Source organism: Myotis daubentonii, chromosome 1 (genome assembly GCF_963259705.1).
Source record: "Myotis daubentonii chromosome 1, mMyoDau2.1, whole genome shotgun sequence".
Taxonomy (NCBI): Eukaryota; Metazoa; Chordata; class Mammalia; order Chiroptera; family Vespertilionidae; genus Myotis; species Myotis daubentonii.
The window spans coordinates 174,111,140-174,127,356 of NC_081840.1; the positions used below are offsets into that span (position 1 = coordinate 174,111,140).

A 16,217-nucleotide genomic window follows, 5' to 3' on the forward strand; every position below is an offset into this window, starting at 1 on the left:
ACATAAGGGATCCGCTAATTAAAGAGAACTCTGCATTAAAGTGTTTCTTATTGAATGCCTCTAATACAGTGTTTTAGATGGTTTTCTCTAGAGATTTTTGGTTAGAAAAAATGTTAGAAATGTACTCGTAAGGAAGAAGAGGGGATCCTCGTCATGTCAAAGCCATATTTCAGGAAGGATATTGGAACAGTGTTATCAAGCTGCTGTTCTCTCACTATCCATGTGTTCGCATCCAAACACAGATCAGTGTGTATCCAGAACAAATGCCCATCTGCCTCTGTAGGCGTGCGTTTGAGGCTGCAGAGAGGGAGAAGTCAGGCTTCTAAGCTCAGAGCAGCACATGCCTTAACACAGTGACTTAGCAGAGAAGCACAACTGTGAGAAAGCAATCTTTTTAAAAGTGCCTGGGTTTCCTTGTTTCTTCTTCTCCTCCCCTCCTTTTTTATTTATTTTTTAACCAAAAAGTACTCATTATGGTAATGATCTTAGATGAGCTACCAAATGGTGAACTAAAGAGACCACAAGGTGAACAATAGCAGTTCCATTATGCTCCAGGCACCCGGGGCTTAATGAAGCGAAAGCTGTTTTTTATTCCACTTTTCCCTCTTTTCAATCTAAGAAACACATTCTAGTTCTTTGCATGTGTTAAGGCTATAGGGCTGAGATTTTTGTAAGATCTTCCCAGCTCATGGTGGGAAAAATTTCGAAATGCAGGATTTTTGTTTTGTTTTTAAGTGATACATTCCTGGTAGTATTTCGTTGTTCTTCTTTTGTTTTGTGTAGTTTGAAATAACCTGGTATGTTTTTAATTCAGACATTATAAACACCATTCTCCCCGCTCCTCCCCCCCGGAAATAGTACCATAATAGCCACTGTTGCCCCAATAAAAGAAAAAAGCAGTAGTCAAAACAAATACTGTATTTGGGTTTCAGTAATATGGTTTCCCCATAACATTAACATAAAGCTCTAATAAGAACTAGGATTTTGGGTCAGAATTCAAATTAACCACATTGTCTTGATGATTTCGTCAGTAAAGAGGCAGGTAGGTTCTTCCTCTTCCTCCTAAAATGGACTGTTTGATTATTTTTATCTTGGTTAATCATAAATTTATAATCTCTTCCAACATAGTTTAACAGGCAAATGAAAAGCTGAAAATGTTCCCCAGAGTGGTTGAAGGTTAACTTATAGTTTCCTCAAAATTATTTCACAACTTAATATTAAGAAGTTTCTTCCAGATAAATAATAGTAATACGAAGGCCCCAACATTTTTATTTTGTATTGGGAAACTAGATAGAATAAAGAAAAAGCTTATTGGGAAAAATATAGTTTTAATAGCCTTAGGAATGTAAGTCGTGTTATCCATGTAGTTTATGAGATAACATGTTTAACTTTTTTAAAAATCAATTCCTGCATTTGTCATTCAACTTGCATATCTTAAAAATCTACATAGGCTCATTTCAAGACTGTTTTGATCATTTGATTACAGCTTTCAATGGCTATTTTTATCATATATTTATTTTCAATTTCAAGTTACATATATTATAACGGTAACATAGTTAAAAGTATAGTTAAAATAAAGGATTTTTTTGCATGAAGTATAGTTAAGATGAGACCAGTAAATCCAATCACTAAAATATCATCTTTCTTATAGCTTCAATAAGAAACAAACAAAATGGTGACTTTCCAGTAAGGAATAAACTCTGCACTAATTTTAACCATGAATGTGAAATCAGTGCAACAAAATTATGTAAGTGGAAGTAATAGCTACCAAAACCATATAAGGCAATATCCATCTATCAGTCTCTACCACCAGTCTCCGAGCCTCCCTTGGAGTAACCCCTCTGTTTGGTTTGCTTGTTTGTTTCCCATCCCCACACCATAACTCATACTCTCTCATTCATGTAGAATTGTAGAATATCAAGGGAGGCAGTACTTAATGACCATCCCATGTGGAAATGACGTTCTCTGGTTTCTGGAATACATTGTACCAGGAAAACAAAAAGTGAAAGGAAACTAATACATATATTCTGTAGGCTACCTAGAGGGGAACCCTCTCAAAGGCAATGTAGGATCAGAGTCTAATCATGGTTGTTGGCAGATAAATAATATGTACTTTCTCTCTCTCCCCCCCCCCCATATGTAGCTGTTTATTAGGGCACATTAATTGATCTACCCACATATCATTATCATCACTATTATTATTCCCACTCTCCAAAATTAAATAAGTACATAGATATAGTATTTTTTTGTTACTTAAAGCTCATCGAAATTGCATAGTTAGAATGTTCCTAATCAACCAGTTCATGTGGATTTGGGAGAATCCATTTGTGGAAGCACTGAAATCTACTCTATTAGATTTGTCCTGGTGAAATTAATTTTAAAACAACATTTTTAAAGGGCATAGAATATGCCATATATCTTGTTCACCACTATTACGTATTGAAAATAACTTTGGAAAGAATAATTCTCTGAAAGAATGATAGAAAAGCAGCAAGGGATCGTAAAGATCTTCCAGTGGAAGCTTCCCATTATACAGATAAGAAAGTTGAGACCAAAAGAATCAAAATGATGATTCAATATAACAAAGTCTCCTGACTTCCACTCTGACACCTCTTTCTAAGCATTGTATCCTGGCAGTCAGTAGACTGTAACGGTGAAGATCCAGGCACATCCTGGGTTCAAATCCTGGCTCCTCCACTTAACCAGTGTTGTTAGTAAACATGCCTCAGTTTTGGCCTAAACTTCCCCATCTCTAATAATTATAACAGCCAATAATAATAAATAATAGATATAATAGTATCTACTAAGTAAGTTTGTTCAAGGGTTAAATGAGCTATTATATGCAAAGTGCTCATCACAGCGTGGGCACTTAAAAAGCACTATGTGAATGTTAGCTGATGTTATTACTGTCTTTCATAAACATTTCCAAGTACAGTTTCAGGGAAAAAGAAAAAACAGCTGAAGTGCCCTCTTTGAAACCTGAGCCCATTTCTACATAATAATCATGGATGGCTCTGAACACAGAAGCCAGTAATCACTAGGTCCCTCACAGATTTACCAAGGACTGACCATGTCACACCTTTTGTTTCTTTCGTTTCTTTCCCTTCCTTTCTCTCTCTGTGTTAGGGCAGTGGTGCATTTGAAGAGGCCTCCCTGGTCCTTTCTTTAACTGGGACTAGTGACGGCCTTGTCAGAGATGTGGAAGGGACAGAAGACAGTCAGGGAGACTAGGGAATTAGTAACTGGTGAAGCAGCTCTGCTTAAATGTGCAGGTGGATGAATCAAAGTCAGTAAGTCCTCAGCCCTGTTCTGGGTCACACATTTATTAATAACATAAATGAAGCTATTGCAGGCCTGCTTATTCACTTGGCAGAGAGGGGCAATGCAGATATATGAAGTAGAAGAATTAAATTTGGATTGATAAAGTCGATGACTAAGGTCCCTTTTAACTCTGATAGTTTGCTACATTGTTTGAACCAGGAGTCCTCAAACTTTTTAAACGGGGGGCCAATTCACTGTCCCTCAGACATTCCACACATGCGCACTGCGGGGCCCGGGACGAGTCGGCTGCTAAGCAGGACAGGCAGCGGCGGCAAAAACCCCCGGCGGGCCGGATAAATGTTTTCGGGGGGCCGCATGTGGCCCGCGGGCCGTAGTTTGAGGACCTCTGGTTGAACAATTGAATAGAATGACCAGTATTCAAAGATTAAATTTTGAAAAGCCAAGGAAAACTTTATAAAAGAATTCCCCCAGTAAAGATCCCTATCCATTGGGGCTGACCTCTCTCTCTGTCTGGGATATACAGTACCTTCTAGCATTTGAAAGCTATATGATGACACTATGCCCAGTATTTTTTTTTTTAAATATATTTTATTGATTTTTCACAGAGAGGAAGGGAGAGAGATAGAGAGAGTTAGAAACATCGACGAGAGAGAAACATCGATCAGCTGCCTCTTGCACATCCCCCACCAGGGATGTGCCCGCAACCCAGGTACATGCCCTTGACCGGAATCGAACCTGGGACCTCTCAGTCCGCAGGCTGACGCTCTATCCACTGAGCCAAACCGGTTTCGGCCTATGCCCAGTATTAATGACTCCAAATAATATAGCGTTGGAAATTAGATGTGGAAAACTTCAGCTCCCTTAATTCTGTGCAGATTTCTTAGAAATAAATCACCTCAATTTTCATTAGTATCATAAATGGACCCAGCCAGCTACACAGAGAGTAGCTACGTCCCAACGACCGCATCAGCGTGAGCGCTCTGTTCCCTCTTTTGGCAGTGGATTTCCTTTATTTCCACTTGTGCTGCGGTGTCTGAATTGAGATTCCCCCAGGAGCTCCTCTTTTTTATCACTTAGGTAGCAAGCATACAGCTCTTCCCTCTGTTATCTCTGACCTGCTGTGATGTCAGCTGACCTGGGTGGATTAATTTTTAATAGAGATACACGGGATACGTATGTCCAGAGTTCTTTGTGACAAGACACATGGCTGAAATAAAAGCCACTGCCCCTGGTGAATTTTGGTCTGGGTAGGAAAACACATTTATTTATTTTATGCGGTCCTTCAGGAGGAACATCCAGTTCGAAGCCTGAAAACTTTTCTGTTTTCTCTTTGAACAATTTTCTTGCAATATTTCTTACAATATCTTTGTCTGTTTTATTGCTCTAAAGTTACTGGTTTAAGATGCAAAACATTTCCCAAACCAGCAGTTGGGAATCCTCAGGACCGACTCTATCATGTGCCACACTGTTCTGGTTTTTTTCTTTCTCATTTTTATATTTAAGTGCCAATGATCAAAACATGAGATAGCCTTGTATTTTGAGATCATTTCAAAATAAAACAGGAACAGTTGGGTTTATAGATTCTTCAGTTGTATTGAACATATTATATATTACATGTACTTGTATAACTCTTTTGAATAGGAGCCTTAAATTATAAGATTGTATGGAATAAAAGTAAAGAGAAAAAGGAGAAATAATATAAACATAGGTGAGAAACTTCACCTCTGGGCTACATGCAGACGAATGATTAAAAGTCCCTTTTTTAATTTGTTAAGGATAAAACTCATAATGGTTTTCCATTTCTCATTTTGAAACAAGTGAATTCATCTACCCTAACTGTATGCTTTAAGAGAAAATGCATTCCATAAGCTAGAATTTCTTCGCCTGTGTATTTCATATATACCACTGGCGGCATTATGAAAATGACACATTTGGTTTTCTTATTAGTGAAGTGGTTAGTCAAGAATGGAGCCACAACCCTGGCCAGTTTGGCTCACTGCATAGAGCATTGGTCTGTGGACCAAAGGGTCCCAGTTTCAATTCTGGTCAAGGGCACGTACCCCAGTTGCAGGCTCCTCCCTGACCCAGACCCTGGTCAGGGCTCATGCAGGAGGCAACCAATCGATGTGTTTCTCTCACATCAATGTTTCTCTCTGTCTTTTCCTCTCTCCTCCTCCTCTCCCTAAAAATCAATAGAAAAAATGTCCTCGGGTGAGGATAAACAAACTAACTAAATAAATAAATAACTAAGATAAAACACTAACTAATTAAAAAATAAATAAAAGAGCCCTGGAAATATTGGGAAAGCACTTAAAAAAAAAAAAAGAATGGAGCCACAAAACTCAGCTGTGCTAACTAAAAGGAAATAAGATATGTGGCTCCATGTGAGCTACAAAGCATCAAATAAGCATAATTGCGTTCCATGATTAGTATTTTATAGTTAATTCAGCATCACAATATATCTCTTACTGGAGCCATGTTTGGTTAATGGTTACACACACTCATTTTGCAAACAGAGACCACATAGCTGAAAACTTAAATCAAAAATTAGTTGTAACATTTTTTAAGAGATACTCTGCTAAGATTCACACAATTTAAACGGCTTCGGGATCTTAGCCTTTTCAAACTAAGTGTTGCCGAGTAGAAATGTCCAACCAGCCAGCACACCCCTATGCCAATATCAACATCAGACTTTGTCACCACCCTCTGTCCCGCCACACCACCTCGCCCTCTCCCCTGGCTGTTTTGCTCCTTGGCCTCTCTGAAGTGAGATTATTGCCTGCTGCATTGCTGTTCAAGCCATCTTAACCCTTGCCCTGTCCCGGCTCCATCGATTTTAGTCCTTGCAGAAAATGACTGCTGTTTTATGACCTATCCTGAAATAAAAGATGCAATCTGGTCAGCTTAATAGTTCCATTTTCCTTAACACTACATTTTTATTATTTTTTTAGGGATTACTTTCCACTCTCCTCCTCCCCCTCTGACCTCTCAATCCATTTTTTACTTTTACGTTGGCAGTTCTGAGCTTCTCCTGTCTGAGCCCCGCCACTGAGGAGGAGCCGGCTGATAGCTTTAGTACAAATGATGAAACAGCGCCTGTGCGTCTCCAGCTTCAGCCAAGTAAATGTACCGACAGATTCTCTGCCACCTTTGAGACTCACTAGCCAAGAGTCTGTCTTCAACACTTTTCATTTTTTCCCAAATATGTATATTATCATCTGAGTTCCCAGATAAGTTGGGTCTCTTTAAATCTTGAGAAAACTAGGGACCTCATTCCACATGAGGGTAATTTTTTTTTCTTTCATTAATGTCCTTATCTCTCCTACGACACAGTGGGGTCTTCAACAGTTTCATACAGTCATCCTTGTTATTGCAGCACCTGGCACGTTCTAAATTAAAGCACTGTCCTAGAGTCGGGAGATTTAGTTTCTAGTCCCAGCTGTTGTCATTGATTAGGTATTTGCTCTTAACCTCTTTGGGTTTCAGTTTCCTTATCTGTAATCTGTTGGGTTGAATCAGTGGTTCTCAAAACTGACTGCATTTGGTATCACTTGTGCAGCTTTTAAAAGTCTCTGTCTGTGTGTGTGTGTGTGTGTGTGTGTGTGTGTGTGTGTGTGTGTGTGGTCTACATATCTGAGCCCTCATCTAAAAATTCTGTTTAATTGTGTGATGTGAGGACCTGTACGTTGGGAGTTACTTCTATCTCCTTGCCCCTAACGTGCAGCCAGGTTGAATAATCACTAGAGTAGATACGTATGAAGTTTCAACGAGCTGTAATGTTCTATGATTATAATATGATCTTTTCAAATAAAATACTGAGTAGCACTTGTTGAAGATAACTTTGTAGATGTTATAAATACTTTGATAGCTGAAGGAGCAATTGTTCCATGATTCAGACTGTGGGAATCCATTCTGTGCCAGAATCTAAAATCATGGCCAAATCTTAGCCTTGTTTAAATCACAGTGATCCACAAGTGCATTTAAAGCATAACTTTTTTTAATGCCTAGAGTATTAGAAATGAAATATCCTACATCATCTGAGACCTATCTTTAAAATATGTTAGATAGGATTTTTTTAATAAGGAAAGGAATATATTGAGGTGGATCTTGCAGTGAGTACTATTCACTCCCAAAATCATAAATCAGGATTTTTGTACTGAGTATGTCTTTTCCTTAAAGAGCATCTAAGATAATTTGTACAGATTTGTCCTTTATAAGGCCTTCTTCTTTTCTCTCCTTTTTTTTTTTTTGATTAATTTGTATATCCTACTTTAACTGTATTCTTGAGCAGCTTCTGAAATTTCAGCTGAAAAGCATGCATCTTAAACATGCTAACTCTAACCACTAAGCAGAAGCGCACGAAACAGCTTACCTAAGCCTCAATGGAAGGCACAAGCTCTTAAATCATGGGCTCACTCACAATTACTGTGATGCCTTAGCTGGAGTTCTGTACATTAATGAAAGATGGATAGCCAAGATGCCAAGTATCTTCCTCCCTGACACATTTCTTTTCCGTATGGAAGTGTGGAAAGTTCCTGCCAGTGACCTGCAGCTGGGAGTCGGGACAGACACCATTGCTCCTTCAAGGCTGTTCCTAAGGGTAGCCCTAGCAAATTCTCTTTTGAAAGCAAGTGGGGATGGAGATAGAAGGCAGATGATGGCTCTCAGACAATTCGGTGATTCTGGTTGGGACATAGTGTCTATGTCCCTTAAATCTAAAATGAGAAACCATTCTGTGCCTCTTAAATTCATTGCCTCCTAATGCTTTCAGAAAACTTGGCAAACAGTTGTGCTTTAAAGAACAATTTTGGCCCAGCCGGCATGGCTCAGTGGTTGAGTGTCGACCTATGAACCCGGAGGTCATGGTTCGATTCCCGGTCAGGGCACATGCCTGGGTTGTGGGCTTGATCCCCCTGGGGGTGGCGCAGGAGGCAGCTAATCGATGACTCTCTCTCATCATTGAGGTTTCTATATCTCTCCCTCTCTCTTACTCTCTGAAATCAATATATATATATTTTTTTTAATTAATTAATTTATTTTTTTTAGAATGATTTTGACCTCTTAACCCTCATTATTTTCCAGATCCCATGCCTGCTTTGTCCTCATGGCAGCAGGAGAACGGGGACTCTGACGATGCGCCCCTCTCCCCACCAGTCGGGCATCTCATTCGTCAGCTTCTGGACGAAGATAGCGACCCCATGATCTCTCCTCGGTTCTACTCGTATGGACAGAGTAGGCAATACCTGGATGACACAGAAGTGCCTCCTTCTCCCCCAAATTCCCACTCTTTCATGAGGTAGGTTTCTTTTTGTTGATCAGCAAATGCATCATTAGGATAGTCATGGCTGATGGGCAATAATTTTTCTTAATTAAGTTGTAAGTCTGTGAAGGAATATATTTAAAATCCTCCCTCCTGGGACACAGGCTTCATCATAGTTTCTCAATTGAACTGTGGCCCAACTGCAACATCACATACTGAATTTGCGTTGGCACCTCCTTTCCAAAGCTCTCTCAAATTTAACTTTTGAAGCCTCAGCAGACATTTCCATCCTAACTTTGCTAATTATAAATGTGAGCAGAGGAAATTAGACCCATTTAATAGGTGGGACATATAGAGCCCAAAGTCACAAAATAAATTAGTAGTCCAGCTTATTTTACTGGAGAGCATGAAGACCATTCACACCCTCCCCCTTCATGCCTCCTCCTCATCCCCCAGCTCTTCCCAGCAGGCAGTGACTCACTGCTGAGGAGCTGACTCAAGGTTTCCCCTCACAGGCAACGGAGCTGCTCTCTGGGGTCCTACGATGACGAACACGAGGACCTGACACCTGCCCAGCTCACACGAAGGATTCAGAGCCTTAAAAAAAAGATCCGGAAGTTTGAGGACAGATTCGAAGAAGAGAGGAAGTACAGAGTAAGTGCCTCCTCTCTCCGATGTGACATGCCAACATGTCAGCAATGCAGGGAAATGGTAAAGGTTAAGCAAGATATCTAGGGAGAAAAAAAAAAAAAAAATCTAGGGAGTCTCAAAGCAAAAAGGCAATAAAGACTGGGTAGTGAACTCTCATACACCTCAAACATCATGTACCAGCATTTTCCTCGAACAAATGTATTCTTATAAACTAGAGGCCCAGTGCATGAAAATTCGTGCACTCAGGGGTGTCCCTCAGCCCGGCCTGCGCCCTCTTGCAGTTCAGGACCCCTCTGGAGATATCCACCTTCCAGTTTAGGCCCACTCCCTAGGGGATCGGGCCTAAGCTGGCAGTCAGACATCCCTCTGGCAGCCTGGGAGACCCTTGGGGGATATCCATCTGCCAACTTAGGCCAGCTCCCCGGGGATTGGGCCTAAGCTGGCAATCAGACATCCCTCTGGCAGCCTGGGAGTCCTCAGGGGATGTCCAACTGATGGCTTAGGCCCGCTTCCCTTGGGCCTAAGCCATCAGTTGGACATCCTTAGTGCTGCCACAGAGGTGGGAGAGGCTTCCGCCACCACCACTGCACTCGCAGTTGTCAGCCCAGCTCATGGCTTAGCAGAGCTCCCCCTGTGGAAGTGCACTGACCACCGGGGGCAGCTCCTGCGTTGAGCATCTGCCCCTTGGTGGTCAGTGTCGTCATAGCGACTGGTCATTCCACCATTAGGGTCAATTTGCATATTACCCTTTTATTATATAGGATAACTTGAACACTTCAGTTTCCCATTCTATAAACTTATCAGTGAGCCAGAATGGGAAAATCACTTAATGATGTCTTTTGTTTGGCTACAACTTAATTCAGGATTATCTTCTAAAATTTCATTAGTACTAACCTCATTCTACTCTCAGCTCTTTCCTTGGTATTTCCCACAAGAAGAGCAAAAAGGCATTTTTCAAGGTGGTTGCAGAGTAAAATATCAGACACTCCTCTGCTTTCTATTCTGTTAGCCTGACAGGTTGAACCCTACAAGTAATGGAAACAGGGCCATCCATGGGCCTTATACAAGTTCATAACCATAAAAATTCAGCATTTTGCCTCTGAGGAATTCTTTAAAAGCATCGAAAATAACCAGATGTAAAGAAGGATGCTGGAATTAAACTTGTGAAGTTTGCCCTGATTGGTCCTGGTTAATTTCTTATTCCAATGAGACTCATGTTTCCTTCCTTCTTAACACAAACTGATCATCAAATGCTTCTTTTTCCTGCTCCAATTCCAAGACATTCACCATAATTTTCCTTTTCTCAGCCCTCCCACAGCGACAAAGCAGCCAATCCTGAGGTTCTGAAGTGGACAAACGACCTTGCCAAATTCCGGAAACAACTAAAAGGTAGGTAAAGCTCTAGACCTATGGCGTGGTTTCTAATAAACAAGCCAGGTACATTGCCTTGACCGGTTTGGCTCAGTGGATAGAGCGTCGGCCTGCGGACTGAAGGGTCCCAGGTTCGATTCTGGTCAAGGGCATGTACCTTGGTTGTGGGCACATCCCCAGTAGGGGATGTGCAGGAGGCAGCTGATCAATGTTTCTCTCTCATCGATGTTTCTAACTCTCTATCCCTCTCTCTTCCTCTCTGTAAAAAGTCAATAATATATATATGTGTGTGTGTATATATATATAAAAAGCCAGGTACAGAATCTCATGCCTAGTGCCACTGCTAAAATATGCCAGAAAGAGACCTAGCTTGTTTGGCTCAGTGGATAGAGCATCAGCCTGTGGACTGAAAGATCCCAGGTTAGATTGCAGTCAAGGGCACATGCCTGGGTTGCAGGCTCTATCCTTAGTAGGAAACATGCATGTTGAGTGTGTTTTCCCTCCACATCCCGTGTGGTTCAGGGTTCAGGATCTGAAAGCGGCGCCACACGCAAATGAAAGAAAAGAGACAAGAGACATGAGATAATTTGGAAATATTGGGGAGCCAGGCGGGCAAGCCCAACTCAAGGAGAAGGACTTCCACTGGTGCTAAGGCCTCACCAAACTTTTATTGATCTTGGAATAGCGCCTAGGTAGGGAATTTCCAGTAACACACAGACTAACTCATCAGCAGGCAATTTCCAGTAATAGGCAGACTATCTTATCAATAAGGATTTACATAAGTAATTAAATGAATTAAGGTGGGGAGGATTCTTCAGCTACCATTATCTAGATTAACTGGGTGGTGCATAGCTCCGACCTCTGCTAGGGCTTCAAAGGTCACCAGCTTTTGGGATCTCTACGTTTCTCAGCTAGTGAAGACAATAAGTGGTCTCTGACACGTGCAGGCTGCAGCCTATCAGTGATTCTCTCTCATCATTGATGTTTCTCTCTCTCCCTCTCCTTTCCTCTCTGAAATCAATAAAAATATATCTTAAAAAAATAGTAAAATATGCCAGAAAGACAAGTTCCTTAAGGCTGCTTCCCAGTCCTCTCAGCAATTATGGGACACCTTCTCCATGGTCTTACTCACAAAGTATCTCAGATTTTCTAAGATGCAAATTCTGTAGCATTTCTTCATTTTCCTAAATCGCTAATAAAAAGATAATGGTTTCAATTCAATACTCATTAAGTACCTGTTTAAACTAAGGCTTTATTTGCTGTGGTATTAGAAGACATAGACACAGAAATGAATATAAAAAGGACTTGGCCACTGTCCCTCAAGGAGCTTGCTATCTTTTAGGAGACAGACATATAAGCAACTAAATAGAATACAAAATAAAAAATAATTCCAAAATGAGGGACATGAGTCAAACACAAGAAGTTGGCCAGCAGTTGGGCACTGGATCAGTACCAGTAAGTACCTGTAAACACGAAGGCAGTAAGTGTAGGAGAACACCTGCCACATTCTGAGAACAGTGAGCAGGTTGGTGTGGCTAAAGTGCAGATATTCAATAAAAGACCTAGAGCTTTCTCAGGAATGAAGGTTAGGGAAACTGTTCAGATAGCCCAGGAAGACTTTATCATTTTCTCAGGTTTTATATAATAACCTAGGTGTTTAAACTAATGTTATAATTATATACCTTCTGGGAGGGGCGGGGGCAGGGAGAGTGGCAGGACTAAGTTGCTATTAACATCACAGACATCAATTCTCCTATATCTCTGCCCCCAAATTTTTTCAACTAGAGTCAAAACTAAAGATATCTGAAGAGGACCTAACTCCCACGCTGCGGCAGCGAAGCAACACACTCCCCAGGAGTTTCGGTTCCCAACTTGAGAAAGAAGAGGAGAAGAAGCAAGAGGTGGTAGATAAAGCAACCAAGCCCAACGTGGAAGCCACGCTGGACTCCATCCAGCGGAAGCTGCAGGAGAAGCGGGCAGAGAGCAGCCGCCCCGAGGACATTAAGGTGTGGTGATTTGGTGAAGGCCCCCAGCTAACTGCTCACCCTAAACAAGTGGTCGGCAAACTCATTAGTCAACAGAGCCAGATATCAACGGTACAACGATTGAAATTTCTTTTGAGAGCCAAATTTTTTAAACTTAAACTATATAGGTAGGTACATTGTTATTAACTTAATTAGGGTACTCCTAAGGCTTAGGAAGAGCCACACTCAAGGGGCCAAAGAGCCGCATGTGGCTCGCGAGCCGCAGTTTGCCAACCACTGCCCTAAACCATGGTAGAAGCATAGGACATGCCACACAGGTCCCAGTGGGAAGAGTGGTGGAGGGACACCTTTGGAAACCTCCCACAACCTCATATTCCACACTCATAGATGTTTAGAGAAGCCGATGAAACAACTTCGAGTGCTTTAACTGTGGCTAATTTGGTTTTTGACTTCAAATTAAAAGCAGAAAACTCTAGAGATTGCAGAATGAACTTATTTAGGTTCATACACAATTTGGTGACCCTTGGGTAGCAGAATTATTGGGAGCATTTAAGGCATTAATCCTTTGGGACTATGGAATCTATCAGTGTAGACATCGCTTGGGCCGTTAAGTAGAGCGTCGTGTGCCTCACAGCCTTGCTTGCCTCAGTACTCAACATGCCTTTGCTGCTACAAGGAAGTCGATGTTTCTGCTGTGCTATCATGTTTCTAGCAAGAGGTCAGGAGTAGCTCATTCCTAAATGAGCTTGGATAGAGCGAGGAGGAGCTGTTGTGTGAGGATTCTTTTTAATCCTACTTTTTTTTTATTGTTGAACTGAAGAAGAAGAAAAACAAGAAGTTGGAATGTTCACAAATGTTTCCCCTTCTCATTGATGTCTCCTTGTGTTTGTACAGGACATGACCAAAGACCAGATTGCTAATGAGAAAGTGGCCCTGCAGAAAGCTCTGTTACATTATGAAAGCATTCATGGACGGCCGGTATGTGGATGCACTGACTTCTCTTTCTGAACGGGCTTAAATCCTCTGGCTTTAGAAGTGGATCTTCCGTGTTTGGTATTTTGCAAATAATGAGGTTCCTTACTGTTTAGCAGATGACTCCGTTTTCACCGGAACCAAGCTTTCTGAAGGCTAAACCTGTGATAAGAGTTTCACTACCTTGTAGATGCTGAATTTAATGGAGTTCCCAAGAAGGAAAATTAGTTTGCAACTAAAATGTAATCCCTGGTGTCCTGCTTCCAGGGACGCCTGTGGGGAGGCGGGCGAGGGGCGTATGAAGTGGTGCAGAGCCCTGGAGTGAGGAGGCTTCGCTGTCCCTACGTCTGCCTCCATGAGCTGATGCCGGCTCTGGGCGTTCTTACCCATAAATAAATGGGCTAAACGAGAATCATCTGCCCTCAAATTTGATCTCTCTGCAGAGCAGTTGCAACCAGTGTTTGTCCGTGGAGAAGTCGCAGCTGCCACCCAGAACCAAAAGTGTGAGGAGTCCAAAATAGGGCTCCGCCTGTTCGTAACAAGGAGCATTTGAGGCAGTTCGTTACTCAGCGAGAGTTCGTGTCAGTCCGGGGAAGACAGGAGCGTGATATGCTTCTCTCTTCCTTAGGGAACCCATAGTCAGCTGTCCATGTCAGTTGCTCTCAGTAGCCTGTTCAGAATGTTGTCAAGAACCCAGTAAAATCAACTCTTAAAAGCAGGTATAAAAAACATGAAGTTTATGTCTACAGAAGGATTTTCATATAGCCAAAAGGCATGCATCTCTTTTCCAGTTTCAGCATAGCTATATAATAGAGACAGTTTTTTCACCTGAGATAGGTTCTTTTAAATAAAGAAGCTTCCAGAATAATGCACTAGAGGTCTGTGAGGGCCGGGACCCTGGGTTTTGTGAAGCTAATCCTCAGCCAGTATCACAAGACCTGCCACAGCGTATGCCCAATGAACTATCTGTAAAATGCATCTTCCATGGTATTTTGGTTCTGAATCTATCAGGTTTAAGCTAAAAAAAAGAAGCTGGGGCTGATGGTGATTGATTTTGCTGGCCTGCCCTGCAGTGGAAAAACACTGGCTCTCTGGGATGACGGTCATGTTTCCAGCCAAGTTGTTTTGTTTTTTTTCAAGCCAAGTTTTGTTTTGGATCTTTAAAAGCATTGAACCAAGTAGTAAATGCACTGAAGCTCACATACCTTGTGAAACTTTGTCCTTCTCTACTGGAGTATCCAGAAACTGAACTGCCAACAGTAGGCTCAGAGCTTTGAGTGCCTCGTCATGGCCACCAGACAGTCCCTAGGCAAAGGAGGCAAGGCTTGTGTATTTTACTCCTTTTCACTGCATGGATTCATGGCACGACATTGATTAAAGGCTTCCTTGCCTGGGGCCCTGAGATCTCTCGGCTGCATCCTAGACTTAACCTTAAGCCAGTTCAGGAGGTTGGGGCTGAGCGTGGGTGGACGAGGTACCTGTGGCTGTGTTGCTGAGGTTCGGCAGACAGAGGTTCAGAACCCAGCCCTAGTCATAGAAGTACTCTGTGACTTCGGCACGGAGGTAACTTCTCAGAGCCTTGGGGCTCTGTCGGTGTAATAGATGTCTGGAGACTAAGTGACCTTACAGGCACACACATTTACCTGTAGGGCGTCTGGCACTGAAGGAAGTTGGGCAGAGTGGCTCTGCTGGGGGGAGAGGGAATTGCCAAGTAAATGATAGCTTTCACTTCTGTTACAATTACATGTTCCGCGCCCTGTGGCCTACTTAGTGACTGAATCAGGAGAAAGAATGCACATTTTTAGCACACTTATAATTAGCAATATGAAATACTAGTTTTTGGCCCTGTCTTTCTATTCCCCTTGCTTTCATCATTCTTTCTGATGAAGGAAGAACGCCTTTCCGGGTCAGAGTCTAGCATCTCACGAGGCAGGGAGCAGATGCTCTGGGAGTCTGTCACTTGTTCCTGGTGCAGGGTCAGGCTCTCTGCCTCGCTCTGGAACAGGATGCTCCGGCCTCAGGAAAGGCAGAGTCCATTTGGTACCTGGCCAGTCCACCAATCAGAGTGAACTTTTCATTCTCAGATCCGTGGTGTTGCCATGGACCCTGGACTGTAAATAACATTTGGGCAACGCTCTTTAAAAAAAAAAAATTAACAATACATGTACTCCCAGTGCTAAACTATCATTCCAAACTCTAGGATTTTTTAGAAAAGCTGGTGCTCCTAGTTCCTGGGTTTTGCTGAATCTGCAGATTCTGATTTAAAGGGACACTAACTCCAAGTCACAGGCCAAAATAATTATCTGCCAATTCTATACATTTTAAAGAAGGCCGTTTGCTTTCACGGGGCACGCAATAGGCAGACTGACATGTAACAAAACACACTCGCTTACACACTGACACATATTCCCTACAAATTATTATTAAAGTGGCCCTTCTCAGTATTGAAGGTTCTCAGGCGTTGACAGTGTCCAGAGGGAAGCAGCGCAGATGGCTGCAGCTCCCTGCTCTGCCTTATTCGGGGTCCCCTGCTTGATGACAGGGGAGAGGGAGAGAACGGTTGCTTGCTCAGAGCTCCTGGGTTCTTGAGTCTCTTCCTCATCAGTATATTTTAATCTCACATTTTAAAACCTTGGGACACCCAACATCATGTTCAAATTTAAATGCAGATTCTAAAGCTATATATAAGTACTCTC

General features: G+C 42.1%; 1 protein-coding gene across 7 annotated transcripts in view; it reads left to right on the forward strand.

The window, feature by feature from the left end:
- FAM13A (family with sequence similarity 13 member A) overlaps positions 1-16,217 on the forward strand; it is a 282,952-nt gene that overhangs the window by 249,505 nt on the left and 17,230 nt on the right. For all 7 annotated transcript variants that reach the window (XM_059665523.1, XM_059665511.1, XM_059665518.1 and 4 more), the window contains 5 exons: positions 8,365-8,578; positions 9,058-9,196; positions 10,501-10,582; positions 12,350-12,570; positions 13,444-13,527. In XM_059665523.1, coding sequence (XP_059521506.1) covers positions 8,365-8,578; positions 9,058-9,196; positions 10,501-10,582; positions 12,350-12,570; positions 13,444-13,527 — 740 coding nt within the window. The remainder of the gene's footprint in view (positions 1-8,364; positions 8,579-9,057; positions 9,197-10,500; positions 10,583-12,349; positions 12,571-13,443; positions 13,528-16,217) is intronic.